This window comes from Ictidomys tridecemlineatus, chromosome 11, assembly GCF_052094955.1.
Source record: "Ictidomys tridecemlineatus isolate mIctTri1 chromosome 11, mIctTri1.hap1, whole genome shotgun sequence".
Taxonomy (NCBI): Eukaryota; Metazoa; Chordata; class Mammalia; order Rodentia; family Sciuridae; genus Ictidomys; species Ictidomys tridecemlineatus.
The window spans coordinates 111,562,294-111,584,644 of NC_135487.1; the positions used below are offsets into that span (position 1 = coordinate 111,562,294).

At 41.4% G+C, this 22,351-nt stretch overlaps 1 protein-coding gene and 1 long non-coding RNA gene across 3 annotated transcripts; one reads left to right on the forward strand and one right to left on the reverse strand.

Moving 5' to 3' along the window:
* Window positions 1-1,443: 1,443 nt before the first annotated feature.
* Window positions 1,444-22,047, forward strand: Hao2 (hydroxyacid oxidase 2). 2 transcript variants are annotated; one of them, XM_021732973.3, is made up of 8 exons: window positions 1,444-1,575; window positions 9,743-9,881; window positions 11,754-11,905; window positions 13,617-13,900; window positions 15,128-15,337; window positions 19,709-19,867; window positions 20,418-20,487; window positions 21,750-22,047. In XM_021732973.3, the coding sequence occupies exons 2-8, from the start codon at window positions 9,751-9,753 to the stop codon at window positions 21,803-21,805; spliced, it is 1,062 nt and encodes a 353-aa protein (XP_021588648.2). In that variant the 5' UTR covers window positions 1,444-1,575; window positions 9,743-9,750; the 3' UTR covers window positions 21,806-22,047. The 2 variants fall into 2 exon arrangements, with proteins under 2 accessions (XP_021588648.2, XP_077883224.1); XM_078027098.1 differs by lacking the exon at window positions 15,128-15,337 and having other exon boundaries at window positions 1,463-1,575.
* LOC144368291 (uncharacterized) lies at window positions 3,246-6,075 on the reverse strand. The gene is made up of 2 exons (XR_013428094.1): window positions 4,750-6,075; window positions 3,246-4,459 (listed from the first exon to the last, which is right to left on the reverse strand). It is a non-coding gene; the product is annotated as an uncharacterized LOC144368291 (long non-coding RNA).
* Window positions 22,048-22,351: the final 304 nt, after the last annotated feature.

A 22,351-nucleotide genomic window follows, 5' to 3' on the forward strand; every position in this document is an offset into this window, starting at 1 on the left:
GTGAGGAAATGAGGTACAGAGAAACTAAATAACACGTGGATGTTAGTAGGTGGCCACAGAGGGGAGCTCAGGCAAGCTCCTGTGAACTGCCTTCTGGAAGGGAGCTGGAAGACAGTAATGTGGTTGAGGATTGGAAAGTGCTGTGGAAAGTGTAGATCCAGGGGCTGTAGGCAGGCTGGGTGATGTGGGAGCTGACCATGGGCACAGAACCTAAAGAGGAAACCTGCCTTGCCAAAAGAAATCTCCAGATTCAGATGGCAGCTTTGGAAGTATTTTTGAGGTAATACCGCCATCAAGTGGTCAGAGGACAGGTAGCACTTAATGTTCAAAAAAAAAAAAAAATGCAGAGGAGCCTTGAGTGGAGGAAGTGTGAAAAATCAGAGGGAAGGTTTTTCTTTTTTACTCTAACTACAGATTCTAAAAGACGGATCCCTCTGCATTGGTCATCAAATCAGCCCACAGTTTCCATGTGCCACTGTGTGGTCAGTCCAGGTTCAATGAAATCTGCTCTTTACTGCTGAAAGGTACTGAACTTGCTGTGAGATTCAAGTAAAATACAAGATCAAGTAAAAGAATGCCCACAATGTGTCTAGGGCATCGTAGCACTTAATAAAGGTTAGCTGCTCTTGCAGTACGAGGGACAGGTGGCAAGAGCTGGGATAGGAGAATAAAGGAAGGACTGGACCAATTAGAAACCAGTTAGCAATGTTTAGTGAAGCCTGACATCAATCAGTTGGGGAATTGACTAGCTAAATCCATTCTGTTTTCTCTGTGTACTTTTGTGTTTGCTCTTCTCAGCCTTCACACTGCATTATTGAATTGTGTCTCTACTCGAAAACAGTGGTTGTCCCTACCTCCCCCATTAATCTGTCTGCTCAGGCAAGAAGGGTGCTACACCATGTGCCCCCTGAGGGACTCCCATCCCGGGTCCTCACTGCTCCCAGTCTCTCTTCTCTGCCACCATCCCATCATCATATCCAGACTAGCCCTTCCTTTCCAAACAGTGGTGCTTTCGTATTTCTAACCCTAAAGTCACCCACTCCCTTCCAATAGCCACCGTTGACGAACAGGTGACCACCTTATAGTTTGGGAGTGAATAAGCAACTGGTTTGTTTTGCAGTTTAATTTTATAACGAATTCAAGAGTCTTGAATTTACTTTGTAAGTCTTGTAAGGTCTTATAACTAAATAACTTCTTTTGATTCAGAAGTTTGACCAAACTTGACATTCTGGGAAACTGTTTCTGCACCTCAATCCCCACATTTTCTATCATTTATCTACTTATAAAGTTTGATTTACATGAGGGGAACACACACACACGTAGAGAGAGTGGGGGAAGAGCTTCTTTTGGGGGTGAATTCTGCAAAGCCAATCAAGTTTATTTCATCCAACCTCACTCTGGCTTTGTTACTTATTACCAGAGAGCTTAATTAAAAGATTAATGTTTAACTTTGAGCTTGTATTTTACTCCTGAGCTATATAGGCAGGGAGCTGTTGTTTCCTACCACATCCAGCAGGGTGCCAGGCTGTGTGGGGAACACCACCTTTCCCAAGCCCTCGAAGACCTTAGGATCAGGTTTGTTGTGGGGTTCCCCAAGTATGCTTGAAGCTGGGGGAGGAGTTGGAGCTGCGAGGAGCAGCCTGCTTGTGTGAGTTACGGTGGGAGCTGACTGTGAGTCCACAAGGCAAGAGCTGTGACAAAGAGGTTCACATGGAGGCCGGCAATGGGGACTCTCATGACCTTGGCAGAGGAAGCCTTGACATTATACAGACAGAGAAGGTCAGGTCTAGTGAAGTTAAGTCTAAGAGACACATGGTGGAATATTTGTATGTGTTGTTAGGAGGACAAATGGGTCAAAATATGTTCACGTTGGGGGCTGGAGATGTGGCTCAAGCGGTAGTGTGCTCGCCTGGCATGCCTGCGGCCCGGGTTCGATCCTCAGCACCACGTACAAAGAAAGATGTTATGTCCGCCAAAAACTAAAAAATAAATATTTAAAAAATCTCCTCTCTCTCTCTCTCTCTTAAAAAAATATGTTCATGTAAAATGATTCTGAAAATCCAAAACATATAGCCCTTACCCTCAGGTAATATATTGATTACTATTTCTTGACCACAAATAGAAAAAAAAATAATAATGTCAAGGCTACTGCTTCTAAAAAGCAAAGTTAGTATTTCTCAAACAACTGAACTGGTGGTGTTTCTTTGGGGATATTCACTTGCTTGGAATTAGGTACAAATTCCCTGCAGTGAAAGAGTCTCTTGGGGTTGTGATCAGATCAAGGAAAATCTATTGATCAATTTGGGCAGAACTATATAAAATCAGTAATCAAGATAGGGTGTTATTGATAGAAAGCTAGGGTGGTGTTGGCATAAAGATAACTGAGTGGAACAGGACAGTCTGAAAACAGGACTGAGGGAGAAATGGTTTTTATGGTCGACTACCTCCAAACAGTAGACAAAGCTCCCAAAGCCTGTACTCTGAACCCTTCAGCTTATTATGTCTTTACTAGATCATTTAGTTCTTACAAGCTCTCTTGGGTAGGTAGTAATATTCTACTACCATAGATAGATGAGAACTGAGAGCTTATACAGATAAAGTTGAACATCATCTGGGTGGTACCATTTGAGAAGTAATGGGAAATATTTCCATATTCCCAAGTATCTCTCCACAGAAAAACACTCTTGTTATACTGTAAGTCACATTAACAAGCAGAGCATGAGGGCTGCAGTATGGCTTCTTTTATATCAGAGACTGAGAAGACAAAGGGCTCTTTTTTGCTCTCTAATGTTCAGTATAATGCCTAGATATTTTAGTTAGGCCAAGTTAGGCTATGTTGTAGTTAAGAATAGACCCCAAAACCTTAGTAGGTTAATGCACAGATATTTTTCTCTTGTTCATATAATATCGGCAAATGTCCCATGCTACTCCTTTCCAGGTGGCAATTGGGGGACCTAAGCTACTGTTATCTTAAAGCTGTACCTTCTGGAGGATGTGACCTTTGGTTTGTTGTAGTAGGAAAAAAGATAGAAGGTCACATACTGACTCCTAAATCTTGGTCGAGAACTAACACACGTCACTCCCACATCCTGTCCATATAACCCTGTAGTATAACCTTGTCTATCTTTCAGCAACTGGGAAGTGTTGGGAGCCCAAGGAGAGCAGTACCTGCCTCTGCCATCTTGGCTGAGAGCATGCTTTGATGAATTGTGTTGGATAAACTAATAAACAAATATGACACTGGGTAAAAATTACAGAATATAAGGTTTTAATCACAGTATTCCTAGAATCTTGGAACAGCTTTCAACTTCAGAGCCATGAAAATACACCCCCCCCCAACAGGAATGATGAAAGCAGACCTGCCATTCATTGACAACCTACTATAAGGAACAGTTCTAGAAACTTTACATAACTATAGGGTTCAGCCTTACAAGGATTCTCATGTGAATATTCTTCTTTCAGAAACTAGTTTTTCACAGAAATATGGTGCGTAACTAGCAAAGCTGAGATTTGAGCCATTAGCCAAGTCACAAAGCATATGAAAGAGTCTATCTTCTCTTCTGCACTGGCTCCCTCAGCCTATCTCCAAAGCTATCTGAATAATAAAATTATCCTATTATCCTGAATAGAATAAGAATATCCTCAACCTTTCAAAACACCATGTAAACACTTGTACCAGTCTCTCAGTGTGCCTTGATTGCCTCTATCCCACTATAGAACCCACACTGTTCAGCATGGCTGGCCTTCAAAACTCTACTTGAAAGACATTGGTTTGGAACTCAGAACATGTTTTGCCACGGAAAGAATGCTACTAAAATAATGATCGCATCCTCAGATGACTGAAAATACCCACTTGGTTCACAAAGTAGCAGAAAATTGGCGTATTTGCGACGCAAGTGACTATAAAGCAAACTTACTCTATTGCTAGTTACTAACCAACACTGAGAACTGAAAATTGTGTAATAAATGGTTTCTGTTATTTGTCATGAACATTGATGGTGAGGAACAGCAGTCTTAAGCAGAGAAAGAAAGAGCTCGGTGGAAATTTTGAAAAAGACTCTTAGATGCCTCTGAGGGTATTTTCAAAGGCTTTTGAAGTCCTTTGCGAGGTCTAGTGTGATTTTAGCATCTATTGACCTTTTGGATTTTTTTGCTTCTTGACACAGGGCCTAAGTAACATGGATTTCATCCACCATAATGGAGTTATTTTTGGTTTACAAATGGGCAAGGGAAGGGAGTAGAAGAGATTAGGGAGAAGGAAGAAGGAATGAGAAAATCAGCCAAGAGTTTGGAGCACCAGAAGGAGGAAGAGGCATTCTTATGGAAGATGGCTTTTGAAGACCAGGTCTGGAAGCAGGGAAAAGAAGTGTTCTGGGAATCTAGTCCTCTTCTCAAAGGTAGATGAATTGTCAAATGATTCTCACTGGAGCCATAAGGTGACACCACAGAGCCAGAACAGCTTGAAAAAAAAAAAGAAAAGAAAAAAATAAGGTTGGAGAAAAGGAGCCAAGGCAGGCTGTGAGCACTGAGCTGCTCTTTGTTAGCAGAGATGTCTAGATAATGAGCTAGTTCCCTCTTTTGCACTTTATAGCTACGGAGTAGATGCTGAGCTAGAATGTTCACATGACTTCATCTATCCAGAGGCCTTTGTGGTTATGGGAAGCACAGGAGAGGATCTGAAGGACCTCAGCTCCCTCTGGTGCCTTGGAATTTAATGTGGATTAAACTGAAATATGCAAAGACCCATACCTTTTCATAGGAAGGAACTGAGTTTTAGAGAGAAGCAACGCCTCCACTGATAGAACTATCGTCAGTCACCTTCTCCTCAAAGCAGGCTCCCTGCAGCTGCCACAAACACCAGTGGACGAAGCCAGTTTATTCAATACGTCCCACTTGAAGTGCAGCCTCCTTTGATGACCCTGGCTAAGCAGAATCGGCAGGAGTGGAGGAGGAGGTGGAATGATGGCATCAAGTGTAATAAAGTGAGTTTCTAGGATTCTTTGCTCTATGCTGAGAAGCTAAATAAGCCAGTTCGGAGAGAGCACAGAGTGTGGAGGAAGGAGACCTCGTTTCTTAATCCTGCTGCGAAGCTCAGGCGTGTCTCTCCTCTCTGAGGTCTGTCTCAGCTCCATCAAGGGCAGCTGTTTTGTCTTCCAGTGATGATGGACAGGATCTGTGGTCCTTAGGGCCCGAGGAGGCAGGACAGCCGAATTTAGGTCACAGCACTCCAGAATGAGACTCCCATAAATATGTCCCCTGACCCAGAACCTCTCAAACTCTTTTGACTCATGACACACAAAGCTCCTAGAGTCAAATTTGTTTGACTTAGTCCCGAGAACCCAAACATCACAATCCTCGTGATAGAACATGCGTACAGTTCAAGAGAAGTTTCAGTACTGGGAAGGAAAACAGGTAGATGAGAGAGGTGGAGGGCTAGTGGGCTGACGAGGAAGAATTATTCTTATACAGAACAGAATAAAACAAAGACATGGCCATCATGTTGTGGAAGGAAGGGGTCCTGAGTCCTTGGCTCACAAAGTGTGAGGGCTCAGAAAAGAGGCCAGAGCTGATCCTGGGCTGGAGGAGACCAGGAGTCAATTCTCGCAGCATCTAACTGGAATGGTGCCTGTCAGACCCACCGTGGGCCCCTGGTTCCCTTCCTGTCAGACACATCCTTGGTTCCCTCGGGCCACCCCCATGTCAGGAACATTCTGGTTCCACTTTTACTCTGAGGACTCACTTGCTGTTTGTTACTGGGAATCCAAGTCCTGCCCCTTACCTTATCTCCCCACATTGAGAGATCTCCCTGGGTGCTCATCTGCCCCCAGTTCTAGTGGCTTTTTCCATTCCTGGGATGATTGCCTACTGCACCAAGGTTCACAGGGTCCCTGCAGCTCTGGGCCCCTGATCCTTCGGCTAGCATCCAAGCCATTGCCATAAACTTCTGTGGCTGTAATCTCTTTGATAACTCGGCTGACTCTCTGTTCTTTGAAGTCACTATCCTTGAGGCTAAGGAACGGTCATCCCACGTAGGATGAAAGCCCTTGAGTCCTTTAGTGTCTCCAACCTTGTTCCCAGAATGCAGCCTTGATGTTATCTCTGCCATTCCAAAGAAGCTTGGCATGAGTTTTAGGAAAGTGGGTCAGGGCTCTTGAAGGACACATCCGGTAGTGCCAAAGATATCCCCCTTAAGGTGAGTCATCAGGGGCAGATATTTGTCCTCCAACCCCCTGCCCCCCCTGTCTCCAAAACCTGCCCTGAGATTTTCACCCTGAGATTTCCCTTCCATACAGACACCAATTCTGAAGTGTGCAGAGTTCCTAATCACATGAATTATTTGAGATATTCAAAAGAAATCAACTTCTTATGTAGCTGAACTGTATCAGGTCAGATGGCAACACTAAAGAAAGCAAGGTCTTCCTCAAAATGCCCGTGAGCTCCAGTCCGAGTCTAGTGTCAGAGAAAAGAGTGTGAACATTAGACTGTTTAGCAACAGGAACCAATGAAGGTCTCTGCCTTTGCACTTTCTTGTCACTGGTCTGCTAATTGTACCTAGTTGTTTATTTTGCTATTAAAAAATAAAGAGCCTGAGAAGGTAAAAGAGGAAAAATGAAACCAATGTTCTTAGAATAGGATCTGGTATTTGGTCAATGTGCAAAAAATAAAAAATAAAGATTTTCATAATTTTCCTCCTGTCTCTTGGAGTAGAAACAAACAGAAGAAAAAACACTGGAATGGGAATGAATTAAAATGAGAGTACAAGAAAACTAGGAGATAACGTCAATCTTCTCTGGTGTTTTCTAATCTTGTACGGGCTCAGACTGAAATACACAAAAACATACTGCGCTAAATTCTTCCCTCCCAAATTTAAGGAAAAGCTTTGAACAGCCAAATTATCTTTCTCTTCACCTCTAAGTCTGACATTGTTTCTTTAATAAGAATGATAGACTACTAAGTACTCTACTAAGCTCACATGTTATAACAATAAAAAATGCGCAATTATATTTTTTTGGATCCACAAAGTGATTTTAAATTCAATATAACATAATTTATTTGAGCAACTAGTTTGCTTTTCACTCTTGAACTGCAAATGGAGAGCATCATCTTTAGAAGCCACCAAGAGACAGGATTCCAGAACCCCACCTCCTTTAGTAACTTACTGCCGAATCTTTCACAAGATATTCATTTCCTACACCTCATTCTCTTCAAATGAAAAACAGGGGAGATTAATACCCCATCAATTCTAATATTTCACAGGGAAATTGAGAGAAACTACTGGATAGAAGAAAGGCTAAAGAAAGACTATAAATGGTGTAAAATCAGATAAAATAGTGTTTGCCATATATAAGGATGTTGGGATTAATGCTTTATTTCTAAGAAGGGTTCCAACCTTATTTCCAAGTAGTTTTCAAATGACATAATTTACTCTATTCAAGGCAAGTAATTTGGAGTGAGTCTGAGCCATTTCTCCTGGATTATACATAAGCTTTGTGTAGTTTCTGTGCTAGAAATATTCAGGAGAGTATCTGTGATGTTTTAATACACAGGATATCGGGAGTTAAAACTTGGGGTGGGCAATTCTCATCCAGTAAAGCAGAGAGATGACATACAGAGAAATGTTCATTCAAGTAGTGGACATGTATGAATGTTTACTCAATGTCATGTACAATCCTAAAGTCCAAGGATAGAGTGTGTTCAGGGTCCCAGGTTTGATGTTTTACTAGGAGGATTCACAGGGCTCAGCATATAGTTGAGGCTCTGACTTATTATAGTGAAAAGATTGAAAGCAAATTTAGCAAAGGGAAAGGATCACAGGACAAAATCTGGAGGAAACCAGGTATAAGCTTCCAAGAGTCCACTCCCAGGGGAGTTAGGCAGGATGCACTTAATTCCCCCAGTCCTGCGATGTGAGAACGCATGTACAGAGCTGTCTGCCAAAGCTCATTAGAGACTCAAAACTTAGACTTTCATGCTGGGAGACGGTCATTTGGTCACTCTGTACCAATACCCTAGACTCCCAGAGGGAAAGCAGGTGGTCAGCATAAATAATGCTGTTTGTACAAACAGTTCACATACAAGGAGCCATTCTTATCAGGGACCCTGCCAAGATGCAAGTTCATGGACACCAGCCAAGGTCTAACCTTGCAGGCAGGACTTAAAAAAAAATAGCATTCTCGGGCCTGCTATATTAATTCATTTATGCACACAGAAGTATAAACGTGTAATTTCAATATAGTTGGATCAATGTAATGATTGATTGGACTAAGGTTGATTGATCCTTCAAGGGTTGGGTAGGAATGAGTTAAATGAGATACAGATGCTGCGCTTTGTCAGACTCAATTCAGCAGCAGAACAGCTTCCTGCCCATCCAGTGACAAGGCTGTCTATGAAAAGCTCTGCAGCTGTGGTCCACATTCCTCATCCTTTTCTCCATCTGTAACCTTCACATCCCAGTGGCTCTTTTTTTCTGAAATGTAACTTTCTGTTCAGCCCCTTGGGTTAATGTTACTGGGCTACTTCTCTTTTTGACCTTGCTGGATTTGGGCTTAGCTCGGGATATCCTCAGGCCAGTTCTACTCCTTCTCTACCTCAGCCAAGATATCCAGCACCCCATGTTACATCTGGGCCTTTGGCCCCTTGCCCGTTGATGGAACTAAACCCATTCCTGTTTGAAGTTCTAGTTCCTGGGACCTTTCTCTTTCTTCAGTCAGTCACTTAAAAGCCTTCTAGTTTTTACTTGCAGTCTTAGGCTCAGAAGGGAGTTGGCTGGAGCTTTAAACTTCGGGTTTCTCAGCCTTTCCTTCCGGAATCCTTTCATGTAGCTCTATGTGCTGTGACTGACTGTAGCCACTGCAGTAGCCAGCAGTGACGGATCCCACAGTCCTTGCTCCTGTTAAAGAAAATGAACTAATGACCTCAAACTCTACCCTCTTTCTTGTTTCTGGGATGATTGTTATCAGAAGTACCAAGCTCCAGGTTTATAGGTTCAGACTGGATGTGAATAAATAGAAGCAACATATGCCATTTTTTTTTTCTGGCCTCAACATTATAAAAAATAACAAAGACATAGGTAATGATATTTTGTTGTCCTAATGATATAAAGGAATATGTTTAATGTTCCCGTCAAGGAGTGAACAACAACAACAACAAAAACCCAGCTGCCTCCCCCACCCCATTTCACCCACAGCCTCAGGTAATTCAAATATCTGAGGTTCCTGGGAGCTCTCATTAGTACTAGTTCATTCCCTATTTTTCCTCTTGGGGAAAAGCCAACAAGAAATGAGTCTGGTGAAGCAGTTAGGAAGCAGGACCTGGAAAACTCCAAGTGCTATGATATGGACGCGTTGAAAGATCAGAGGCATGAACAGGCTTGCATTTTAGATTACCGCAGGAAGCTGCAGGGAGATGAGATGGAGAGCGGATTTGGAGGCAAGAAACAAAATAAAAAAGTTTTTTGGTAATAATCTCTTAAGAGGTGGTAGGGTCTCAACTTGATCTAGGGCAGTGTGTACTTTGTACAAAATAATTCAGACTTAGGAATGGGTGTGGGACATAGAGGACTAATGCGTGGCTCCCTGCCTTCTGGCTTAGAGATCATGCCCTGGACAGTAATTCCTTTAAATTAAAGAACAAGGGAGATCAATATTGCACCCCAGCAATTTCACACCACAGTCCCCCTTTACTCTCTCTTTTACATCTGAAGTGCTCTTATGAGGTTTGTTTCGGTTTGTTTTTTTTGAAGGTCCAGAAATGCCATTGGTGTGTTTGAAAGACTTTAAAGCACATGCCCGAGATCGGCTGTCAAAGTCATCTTGGGATTTTATTGAAGGAGTGGCTGATGAAGGCATCACACGGGACGAGAACATTGCAGCATTCAAAAAGTTTGTTCTTTCATATTCTTCTTATTGTTAACTAAAGTGCATTGATTGGGAGCTCCTTAGATATTGGTAGTGCTGGCTTCTGCCTCCGAAGAAGAAGGAATAATCAAGATATAGTAATATGGGTTTTTGTTGTGGTGATTTTTTGGGGGGGGCTGTTAGGAGAGGCAGAGGGGGAAGAGGGTTGGAGAGAAGATGGAGAGAGAATTTATCTTAGAACAAACACAAGTGAGTCATCCTTCCTTTGTATTCCAGTAATTTTGCAACCCAAAAAGCTAAGACAGAGTCCCAGGAAGACCAGCCATAGGGCAGGAAGCCTAGATGCTCTGAACTCATAGACTTCTATCTTGGAGGAGAAAATGTGGGACAGGAGAGTGGACTTGGGTTTGGAGAAAACATGAAAACCAGCAAGTCTCCAGGATGATAGAAGATTGTTTTAAGGGAAAATAGGTAGACTTGAAAAACAGGGGATAGAGCATGGATCAGCCAACAATAGCTACAAACGGAGTCTGGTTCACCACCTATTTTTTTGTTTGTATTGGAAAAAAACTGGGAATGGTTGTGCATTTTTAACCATTTGGGGCAAAAAGCCAAAAAAGAAGAAGATATGTAAAATTTACAGATGTGTCACTTAGAAATGGGATACATTCTGTGAATTGCATTGTTAAAGAATCTCATCATTGTGCAAACATTGTAGAGTATATTTATACAATAAAAGATGGCTCCAGTGTCACTAGGGGATACAATCTTATGTGACCTTTCTCATATATAGGGTATATTGTTGATTGAATCGTCTTTATATGGCACATGAATACATATAAACTTCAAATCTTAGTGTCCATGAATGAAGTTTTTATTGAAATACAGTCATACTTAGTCGTGTACAATTGTCTGCGGCTACTTTTTTACTTTAAGAACAGAGATGAATAATTCTGATGGAGACCAGCTGACCCTAAAATTCTAGGATATTTACTATGTGACTCTTTAAAGAGAGTTTGCCAACCTCTGTGACAGAAAAGTCAGGAGAAAACTGCAAAATGGAACACCAAGCGAACATTCTATTCTGTACTTTCATACTTAGCTGGAACAACACTGCACACTTGGAATGCTCCGTCTCAGTTTGTCTTCACAAAAGTGTTAGTAAATTGAATCATGACTCCTATTTCACTGATGAAGTAACTGAGGCTCACTTACTCAAGTTTGCCAATGAGTATTTTGAGAAACTCCTTCTAAGTTTTTGAACGGAAACAATAATAAGTCATGAAAAAATTAAAAGCTTGGGAGGCTTAGTTTAGGAGGCTTGGTCTTCACTCAACTTAAAATCATGTTTTACAGATGCATTTATTTATCATTCTCCTACCTTTTTCTAAAGTAGTACTTAAGTCAAATAATCAAATGAATTAGCATCCTCCAATACAGCCATGATTATTTTCTGGTATGTGTCTTATCTCAGTGGCTCCTTCATACTTTCTAGGGAATTCTTTCTTTCCCAGAAGGAAATGAGCCTGGAACTTCGATCTCTTCTTTCCCTTTCTAGTCCTTGTTATGATGGATCAATCAAGTTGTCCCACCACTGACGACTCTAGTCAGGCAGGCACCCTTAAAAGACACAGACTCTGCAAACAGCAAGGCGGGGCCTGGCATGGAGCGTTGTGCACTAGCAGTTTAGAGAGGGTGGGGTTTGTGTGGGAATCAGCTGCGCCAGAGATGAGGCCCCTGCAGGACCCACACTGCTCACTTAGGATGGGTCGAGTGAACTCACCAAGTATTCACAGGACCTAGACTGGCTTAGATAAACCTGCACCGGGAATCAGGGGGCCCCATGACCATGCTGAAGCATCATCATCACACCCATAGAACTTTTGTCTACCACAGAATCCGCCTCCGCCCCCGGTACCTGCGAGATGTGTCAGAGGTGGACACCAGGACCACCATCCAAGGGGAAGAGATCAGTGCCCCCATTTGCATCTCGCCCACAGCCTTCCACGGCATGTTCTGGCCCGATGGAGAAGTGAGCACAGCCAGAGGTATGAACTAACCCCATCTCTAGGCTTCCTTTCCAGAAGGCCAGATGTGTTCAGGAGGCCTCCTCAGAACAACAGCAGGGAGCTTCAGGACTCCTCATAGAAAGGCCCTTAGGGACGGCAATCTGACTGGAAGGTGGGAAAAGGAGTGCTTAAAGCTGTTGGTATAACCTTTTACCTAATGCTGAGAAAACACCCAGCACTCGTGATAGCAAACAGAGTGAAGGGAGGACCACAGATAAAGAGGCGTGTGCTGAGATCCCACCGAGTTGTCACGGAGAAGAAGGGTGCTGGCCTGATGAACCACACTCTCTTTGGGGAAAGGAATGCTCCATGAGTAGACCCTGAGGATGGCCCCAAGGGTAGGTCTGTCTGGCTCTTTAGGGATCAGGTATGGGGCTGAATGATGAACGTCTGAATTTAGGGTGAAGAGAAAACTATGACATTAGGTTCTAACACAAGGCCCTGTAGGTTTCTCTTCTGTAAATGTTCCATTTCCTTTCTCCTCAATTGACCTTGTCATCTTCTTTAACAAAAAATTATTTGTTTGTTTTTTTTACTGTGTATTTATCCTTCCTGGTAACTTCCATGTCTTCCACCGATACCAATAATAATATTAATATTAATATCAATAATAAAAATGAGAAGAGATGGGAATAAAAATCCTCTGGAGATTCTGTAATCTTCACTCTAGGCTGAATCTCTTGTTTTGTTTTGTTTTTAGTTGTCCAGAGTTTCTTTGGGGTCTTTTCCCTTGACTCCGTGATACAGAGATAACAAGTCCAAGTATTCCAGAGCTAAAAGTAACATAGCCAGGTCTGGCTGGGTTGAAACATGAATTTCCTATAAGAATTTGAATAGTTTATTAAATCTACACAGTTGAAGATATTGGTTTGAGAATGAGGTACCTCCCATTGACATGAGATATTAGTATTAATTTTTGGTTAGGCCAAATTTTCTGCCCATCGTCTGTAACATTAGTGACGTTAGTGACATTAACCTGTTGGAGAAGCTCCCTGAAGGACTGAATGTAGGAAGTGAGAAATACTCAATTCTGCGGTAGTGGTGACATCAATATCGTCACCATTGTCACCATCAACCTCCTTATCATTAGCACCTGTGCAGTATGTCACTTTGCAATTTAAAGAATGCTTCCATATCTAGCAAGTTATTTAGTCTCCTAACAAAAGACAGATATTATTCTTTCCCCTATTTTATGGATAAAGTAAATGAGACTCAAAGTCACACAGCAAGGAAGCAGTAGTAGAGCCATTATTCTTCTATTTGTGATATCCTGATATTTGTACTCCACAGTTTAGGCTTTTCCACCAGAATTGTGTTTCCCTTCCTCTGGCCTCTTTAATTCTCTTCCTTCATTAAGGGGAATTCATAAGAAGCCTCCTTTCTTATCTGAAGACTGTAATGTATCCAACATGGTTCTGGGGATTAAATGATATCTCTAGCTGGAAACATTTTACAATAGGCCACAGGACTTGCAAGACAGATGGTACAGGAGAGGGACAAGAACAGCTTTAGGCCTCTCTGTCTGATCAAGCCATCTCCAATCCCTGCCCTACAGGGAAACAGAATGAAGTCAAGTTTTATCTTCACATCCAGGGCAAGCTGGCCAGGGGCAGCGTGGACTCCAAAGGCCTTTCACAACAGTCCAGAATTCCTGTGCTTTCCGACCTGAGTCATGTCCTTTGCTTTGCAGCTGCCCAAGCAGCTGGCATCTGTTACATCACCAGCACATTTGCCAGCTGTACCCTTGAAGATATTGTCGCTTCTGCTCCCAAAGGACTCCGATGGTTCCAGCTCTATGTGCAGTCAGACTGGCAGCTAAACAAACAGCTTATCCAACGAGTAGAATCCCTGGGTTTCAAAGCTTTGGTGATCACAGTGGATGCACCCATAGTTGGCAAAAGGCGAGAGGACATTAGAAATCAGTTGGACCTGATGAAGAGCTTACAGCTAAAGAATCTTCGGCCACCTACGGAGGTAGGAAAGATACCAGATTCAGCATGCAGGCAGTATAGAAGCCAAAATTCCTTCCTTCTTTCCTCCTTCCCTCCCATCTTCCTTTCCATAATTTTTTTTTTTGAGTGCCTGTCCTATGCCAGACACTAGGGATGCAGCTGTTCAAAAAGAATATCTGATTTCTTCTCTGTAAACAAGCAGAAAATAAGACAAATGTTCTCACTTCTGGAGCTTCCTAACTTGAACACTTCTGAACATCAGCAGTCTTCAGGCCAGAACTGGATGTTGAGAAATAAGAAATCCCTCGGAAGGAATTTAGCAGGATTAGGAGAATAAATTAATGTCATCCAACATTTTCTACGTCAAGGCATACTTAGGAGAAGATAATTGTAGATTGTACACATAGATAAACTAGTTCTCTGCAGAGGATGTTCACGGTCAAGATGTCCATATGTCTGCATACTTAGAATATCACACTCTGGAACATCAGAGTGCTGCACACTCATCTTCTTGGAATCTTTGAATGCACTGACTACTTAATTAAGTGGGCACTTCCTTCATTAAAAGCTTATATTTGAGTGGGATGGAGTACTCCAGAGAGGGAATACCATGGTAAAGTTGGAATCCCTTGACTGACTGTCATAGAGGTGGTAAGGACAGCCTTTTCAGCCAATGGGCAGCTGTGATACCCAGCCAAGATACTCAGCAGCTCTCCTTCACCACAAATTGACCATTAGGTACTCTGGAAACTTTATCCCAAAAAAATCAGGTACATTAGGATTTATGGGTATTTGATGCTCATAGTGAGTCAACTGTAAATATTGGGAAATAACCTGAGTTAGGATTCTTGAATTATTGCTTAAGTCTTAGCCTCTGAATATCTCAACCATAAAAATGTCAAACTGACCAGTAAATATGTCTGCTTATCTATCCATTTCATATTATAAACTCTGAACTCTTTGTAAAAGGACCTTATCTTATCTTTTTTAAAAATCTTTTTTGTGTCCTCATATTTTATCGTAATTATTAAGCAAGGACATAACCAGTGGTTAATTAATAAGCAACTGAATGTCTGAAGTAAACATTCTTTCATACAAATTTTGTTAGGAAAACAGAAGCATTTTGGATTTCTTTCTTTTTCTTTTCAAGCTTATAAACGGCAGCTCTCCAAATGCATTTCTTCTTTGGAATACACCAAGCAGTCTTACAGGAGTTCAGGACTAAGACTTGGCTTTTTATTCCCCACAGAGAAATTCCGTGCCTTATATCCAGTCGCCTCCCATCAGTACATCTTTCTGCTGGGATAACCTCTCTTGGATTCAGAGTATAACTCAACTCCCCATCATCCTCAAAGGGATTTTGACAAAAGAGGATGCAGAGTTAGCAGTGGAGCACAATGTCCGTGGCATCATTGTTTCTAACCATGGTGGGAGGCAGCTTGATGAGGTCCCTGCTTCAGTAAGTAGGATGATATCAGAGGGAGGGAAGGAGGTGTGATTGTGAGGCTGTGTGTGTGTGTGTGTGTGTGTGTGTGTGTCCACCTCTAAACCCTCTGTGCAATCTGGTGCCATTACCCTCTCCCTTACCCTAGTGCCCCCATGATCTTAAGGACTGTTAATCATTACAGTAGTCTAGTGTGTACCAGACTATTTTTTACAAGCTTTGCAAGTATTATCCCCATGTCTTTTGACCATGCTGCAAGACAGGCATATCCTTATTTTACAGATGGGGATACTGGAGTTAAAAGATGTCAAGTAACTTGTCCAGGTTCACATGGATAACATGATTGAGGTAGAATCAGAGAGATTTTTCAAAGGAATGAAACTTCCTGCCTGCTGTAAAGAAGCATTCAGATTGAAGACTGCATGTCTGCATTGTTTATAGCCCCATGTTTTCCCATCTGATATATCCCAGGAAGGGCCAGTGCTCACTTAAGCTAATAAGTAACTGTCTTTCACCTTAAAAGCAAAAATCACCCCCAATGAATTCATTACTAAAATCTACAACAGCCTATAATTTTCTTCCCAAACCCATAAACTTATGTTCATTATAGATGGGGTTTATAAGAAGATAACAAGGAGAAGGGAGGCAGAATATTTAAATATTAAAAAGAATATTTAAATGGAAATTAGTTGTTGATTTATTTTCATGGAGATGTGTATGTTATCTTTTTTCAAAAGGTTGTTTTATTGCTGTTTGACTTGTATTAAGAAAGGGAAGTGAAGCTTTTTTATCCTAAGTTTTTTTGGGGGAACAAAACATGCAGATAAATTATAAAATACACATAAGAAAAAAGGAAAAGATAAAAATCACCCAAATTTCATCTCTGTCATTAATGTCAATATTTTTGTTACTTCCTTTTAAAAATTTTTGTTCTTTTAGGTATTTGGTACTTTTTGAGAGAGAGAGAGAGAGAGAGAGAGAGAGAGAGAGAGAGAGAGAGAGAGAATTTTTTAAACATTTATTTTATAGTTTTCGGTGGACACAACATCTTTATTTTATTTTTATGTGATGCTTAGGATCAAACCCAGCACCCCATGCATGCCAGGCGAGCACACTACCACTTGAGCCACATTCCCAACCCCGGTATTTGGTACTTTTGTCATCAATTTTCTTAATGCAAATACTTTTTCTATTTAAATACATAACATTTTGTAATTTCCTTTTTTATTTAACAATGAATTAAGAGCAAATTTTTGTTTCAATAAATATTCTCCTCGTATTTTTAATAGTGTGTCATATGAATGGACAATTTATGTAACTAATATCCTATTGTCCATCATCTGCATTGCTTCCAATCTCAATATTTAATGCATTGGTGACCATCCTTAAGGTTAAAGTCTTTAGCACATTCTCAATTACTTCTTAAAGATAAATTCCAGGAAGTAGAAATGCTGCAGCAGCCCTTTGGCATGTTCCAAGATTTGTGATGTTTGGAGGGGTCAGGTGTCAATCACTCTTCCCCTCCTTTCCCTGGTAGAAAGCACAGGCCTGGCCAGCCCATAGGGGGAACATAACTCTATGTGCACTTGATTGTGGCTTTTTGGTAAAAGCTGGACTGAATGAATTGGTCAGGCCTCCTATTTTCCATCCCAAATCTTTTATTTTTTTTAATTCGTTCTTTTTAGTTTTACATGATAGCAGAATCCATTTTGATATGATTATACAAGCACGACACATTTTATTCTAGTTGTGATCCCATTCTTATGGATGTACATGATGGTGGGATTCACTGTGCTGTTTTCATATATGTACACGGGAAAATTATGTCAGATTCACTTCACTTTCTTTCCTTTTCCTATCTCCCCTCTCTTCTCTTCATCCCCCATTGTCTAATCTATTGAACTTCTCTTCTTCCCCTCATCCCCCACCCTTATAGTGGGTTAGCTTCCACATATCACAGAAAACATTTCACCTTTGGCTTTTGGGGTCTGGCTTATTTCACTTAGCATGAAGTCTCCAGATGCATCAATTTGCTGGCAAATGTCATAAAGTCATTCTTATTGATGGCTGAGTAATACTCCCAACTCTTGACCTGTAACCGGAAGAGAAAATGGGTCTCAAGTGCACACATTGAGCTCTCACCTAACTCCTGCAAGGATGCCCACAGGCCTACTTCTCACACATCCAGCCATTAACAGAACAGAGAATGCAAAATCCTTGCAGGCCTCCTGAATTGCCCCAATGTGCTTACCAGATAGAAGCAGAAAGCAAGAGCCTACCACCCACAAGCAGCAAGCAGGGTAGAAGGCAGGCTACTGATGGAAAACTAGGACAAGCATTATACCATAGGTGACAGGCTCTCATTAATCCATTTAGCTAGTCCTACTCCCTTGGGAGGACTGAGTAATGAGTGTAGAAAGAGACCAACTAATCTCCCACTGAACTTCCTCAATAGAGAACAAGAACTGGCTAACACACTGAGCCAGAGAGAGATTTAGAAGCATTTCTCCCTCAAACTATGCTGATCAACCATTTTTTTTTAAATCATTCAAATACAAGTTTATCCAGGGACAGCATCCAGAGACATGTGAGGCTAGTGAGATGCTGGATTCCAAACTTTAAGCAGGTACTAAAGGACTTAGTAAGATAAATATTTCAATACACTACTTAAAAAATTGAAAAATTAATGCAAAAGAATCTGCAATGAACAAGATATCCATATTTTAAATATAGACAGGATCTGCCCCCACATCTACATAACCCTGTCTCACTTATTTCACCTTGATCCTTACCCTGGATCCAGGAACATTTTATTTTCACAAATAAATCCTCACAAATCAGAATTTACCCTTTTTTTGGTTTTATTAAATGTTTTTACTAGTACATTATAATTATACATAATAGTGAGGGTTATTTTAATATAATAATACATGCACAGAATATAACTTTTTCCATTTCGGTCCCTAGTACTTCCTCTTTCCGTCTGCTCCTTTTGCTACTTGTTTCCCTTCCTCTCTTTACTGGTCTTCCTTCTATTTATTGATTGATTTTTAAATTAATGCTTCATAGATATACATGAAGGTGAAATTCACTGTGGTGTATCATGTATGTACATATAGCATCATTTGGTCAATTTTTGTTTGTTTGTTTTTAGAGAGAGAGAGAGAGAGAATTTTTTAATATTCATTTTTTAGTTTTTTCAGCGGACACAACATCTTTGTTTGTATGTGGTGCTGAGGATCGAACCTGGGCCCCACGCATGCCAGGCGAGCGCACTACCGCTTGAGCCGCATCCCCAGCCCCTGGTCAATTTCTTTCTGCAGATCCTCCCTTTGTTTTTTTTTAGATATTTCAATATCATTTATCTGATATTTTTTTTGGTGTCCTCGTAAGTTTTCTGCCTGTGGCAAGTCCCTTACTCTCCCTAGGCTGATGCCAGCCCTATAATACCTGATATATTTTGAATATAGATCCCACCTCTATGAAGTTCCATGTCTAATGTCCTTGTGTTTCTAGGGGACAGGATAAGTCAGCTGCTGTCCTTGGGAGTCTCCAATGAATATCCTGATCTGGCCTATTAAAAACAAACTCTAAAAACCACACTGTACCCTTCGATGAAATTCACTCCCTCTTCGACTTCCCAACTTATTGTCAGTTCCTTTGTCCAATATGGCTAGAGGGGTTGTCTGTACAAATACTTTTATTTCTTTTTCACAACATCATGGAAATATTCCAAATAATACTTGGACATGAGTTTTCTCCGGTTGTTCTATGTGAGTCCAAAATATATTCAATTAACCCCTCCGTTTGTAAATTAAAGCACAAATTTTCTCACTAGTTTACTAGGCTGCTCAGTCTCAAGCCAGGTAGAATTCTGATGAGTTCCTCTGCAACAGAAGGCCCACTAGAGCCCAATTTCAAGTCCTCTTTTCTGGCATCCCTCAGTGAAGCACGAGCAAGAACCCAGAGGTTAGTTCAGAACTCCCTCCCCAGGATCCTCTTGCTAAAATCCTGAGGGGCCTGCTACCATCCTCCTCATAGACTTAGAAGTGCCAGGAGCCTGGAGTGGCCTTGGGCATCTTGTAGAGTCAGGGCCTGTCAGCCTCAGTGGCTGGAAATGAAGTGATTAGATAAGATAGAAAATTCAGGGGAGAAATGCAGCCAAAGTGATAAGCTGCTTTTGTTCTGTCTTTGGAAGGCCTGCACTTGACTTTCACAACACTGCTGTTGTTGCATTCTTCTTTCCATTTCTCAGATAAACTGTGAGGGAGTTAGGGACCAGTTGGCCAAACTAGTGGAGGGCACCTACCCCCCCCCCCCACACACACACACTCCCTGAAAGTCAAAAGAGAAGTCCCTGCAGTCACGTGTCTGTCTCCTTTTCAGATTGATGCTCTGACAGAAGTGGTGACTGCTGTAAAAGGGAAAATTGAAGTCTACCTCGATGGCGGGGTCCGAACTGGTACCGATGTGTTGAAAGCTCTGGCCCTTGGAGCTAAGTGCATTTTTCTTGGGAGACCAATCCTCTGGGGTCTTGCCTATAAGGTAAGAGTGGCACAATGTGAATCAGTGGGAAGATACAGAGAGTCTTGCTCATATCCATGCTTTTCTGTGGTTCATCCTCCACCCTCACCACTTTTCGAGGTGCCTGAGGATAATCACCTCTCCTCCACATGCCCTCTGATGCGTGCCACAAACTTTCAAGAGCTCTCATCTCTGACTTTTCCTTCTTGCTTTCATTTCTTCCCCAGATAATTCTAATGTCCTAGGTATTCTTCCACATCCCCTGCCATAGTTCTCACTATGTCCATGGTTCCTACCCAGCAGATGGTCAGAATGTTCCTTCAATACAACAATTACTAGTAGGGCATTATGTAAAATTGTGGATGTATAACCGACGTGATTCTGCAATCTGCATTTGGGGTAAAATTGGGAGTTCATAACCCACTTTAATCTAATGTATGAAATATGATATGTCAAGAGCTTTGTAATGTTGTGAACAACCAATAAAAAAAATAAAAAATTATAAATAAAAAAAAAAGAATGTTCCTTCAAGTCTCTTTTGGGGCCTTTGCCCTTTCTGTCTTGGGAGCAGGGTGAAGATGGTATTGAGGAAGTTTTAAAGATTTTAAAAAATGAGTTCCACACTTCCATGTCACTTATAGGTAAGTTTTTTATTTTTATTATTATTATTTTTTTCTGTTTTGGGGGATTTAAGTGGGAGATCTGTAGAACAGAAGCAAGAGCCCTTCCCTTGAATGAGTTCTTTCCTAGCTGTCCAGAAGAGAGAACAGGGAAGAACTGTCCTAGACAAAGATCAAGCACTATTCTCTGCCAGTGGTAACCCAGAACTTTCCTCAAGCTCATTGCAATTTCTGGAGAGGGTCACCTCTGTCTCTAAATTCCTGATTCTGAGTTCAGTTCACAGGCTGTCTACAGATCCCATGCCTGTTTTTTTGTTGTTGTTCAATTCTATCAACGCAGAAACTCAACCCTTTTATTTGTTTCTATTTTTAGAAAAAGATTCTCTCATTGGTTAATATTTTGGTAATAGAGTTTGCTAATATTACGTTTGGGAGGCGAAGATGTATACACATCATAGATATGGAAAGAACGTGAAGTTCAAAATCACGCTGATTGTTACTAAGTTCTTTCAGTCTTCGCATTACTAGGGACTTCTTTTTGTCTACCCGAGTCCACAACTCTCTAGTCCCACACCACCACCACCGTGCTAGCTTCTCTTTCTCCCTTCTTTTTTCACTTTTTGTCTGAAAAGACTCTTTTGAATTCCTGTATGCAATCTCTACTATAGTCCTCATTTTGCATATTAATTAAGATCTTCTGCTAAAAAAGATCTTTGTCCTTTGACAGAATTTTGCATTAAAAGCAGCTGGTGTAGGGGGGACTCAGCCCGCCTCCTACACTATCCCTGAGTCTGTCCCTCCTTAGCAATTGCTTTCAACACTCCTGTACCTTATCAAAATTTAGATAAAGTTCAAAGATATCTACAGTACGCAAGGATAATTTTTTAAAATACTAAAATAGAGTTTTTACCCTGACATTTTGAAATGTTAAAACATGACATGGTATGGCATCATAAAATAATTTCCAATGCAATCAGAATTAAATGATCCATTCTGTGCACATAATATTTTATCAGGGACTGGGGATATAGCTCAGTTGGTAGAGTGCTTGCCTTGCATGCACAAGACCCTGGGTTCAACCCCCAGCACAATACACACACCCACATACACACACACAAATGTGTGTGTGTATATTGTGTGTGTGTGTGTGTGTGTGTGTGTGTGTGTATTCTTGGGCTAGACACTTTCTGCATGAGCCTCTAAATCATCATCTTTTTCCCAGTGCTTCATCCCGTGCCTGTGAAATGAGAGAACCAAGCTTTGTAACCATCTGGTTCTTTCAGGCTGCAGGTCAGTTGCCGAGATCAATCGTGACCTGATACAGTTCTCCAGGTTGTAAGGAACCACTGAGACTGCCTGCAGGAGGAAGGCAAGCCCCCTACACGCTGTGCGGTGATGTCCTGCCCGGGCTCCATCCCGTCCAGTGGCTCATGCCCTGCCCCCTCAAGTTCTTCATCCCTGTACTTTCCAGTGCTCCAAACCCCCAATCCTCCTCAAATGTCCCCTTCTTTGCTTCCCTGCCTTTCATACCATGTTCTCTTGGCTAAAATTCTCCCTGAAATAAAATATCTTTAAAAAGCAGGTTGGCAATGATCGAAACAACTAGCGTGTTATATTTTTCACATATCCTATGCATCTCTAGGAAATAACTGTGGAACTTTGTACTCTAGAAAGAGAGACTATACATACACCCCCCATTACACTTCTATTTATATACAGTAGGGAATTTGTAGAGTTAAGGACGTTGTCTCTGGAGACAAATGGATTTCATAGTCAGAGCTGCAGCTGTTGATCTCTCAGTATTTCTGTCTTTGCATGAAATGGGGATTTTACTACCTGTCACAATAGGTTGGGAGAAAGATGAAGTTCTTAAGTTCAGAATACA

Excerpts from the sequence above, each read along its gene's own strand:
- Hao2 (XM_021732973.3), top strand. The coding sequence starts at position 9,751 with ATGCCATTGGTGTGTTTGAAAGACTTTAAAGCACATGCCCGAGATCGG. Across the intron at positions 11,906-13,616 it reads AGAAGTGAGCACAGCCAGAG|CTGCCCAAGCAGCTGGCATC; the intron begins GTATGAACTAAC and ends TTTGCTTTGCAG. Across the intron at positions 13,901-15,127 it reads ATCTTCGGCCACCTACGGAG|AGAAATTCCGTGCCTTATAT; the intron begins GTAGGAAAGATA and ends TATTCCCCACAG.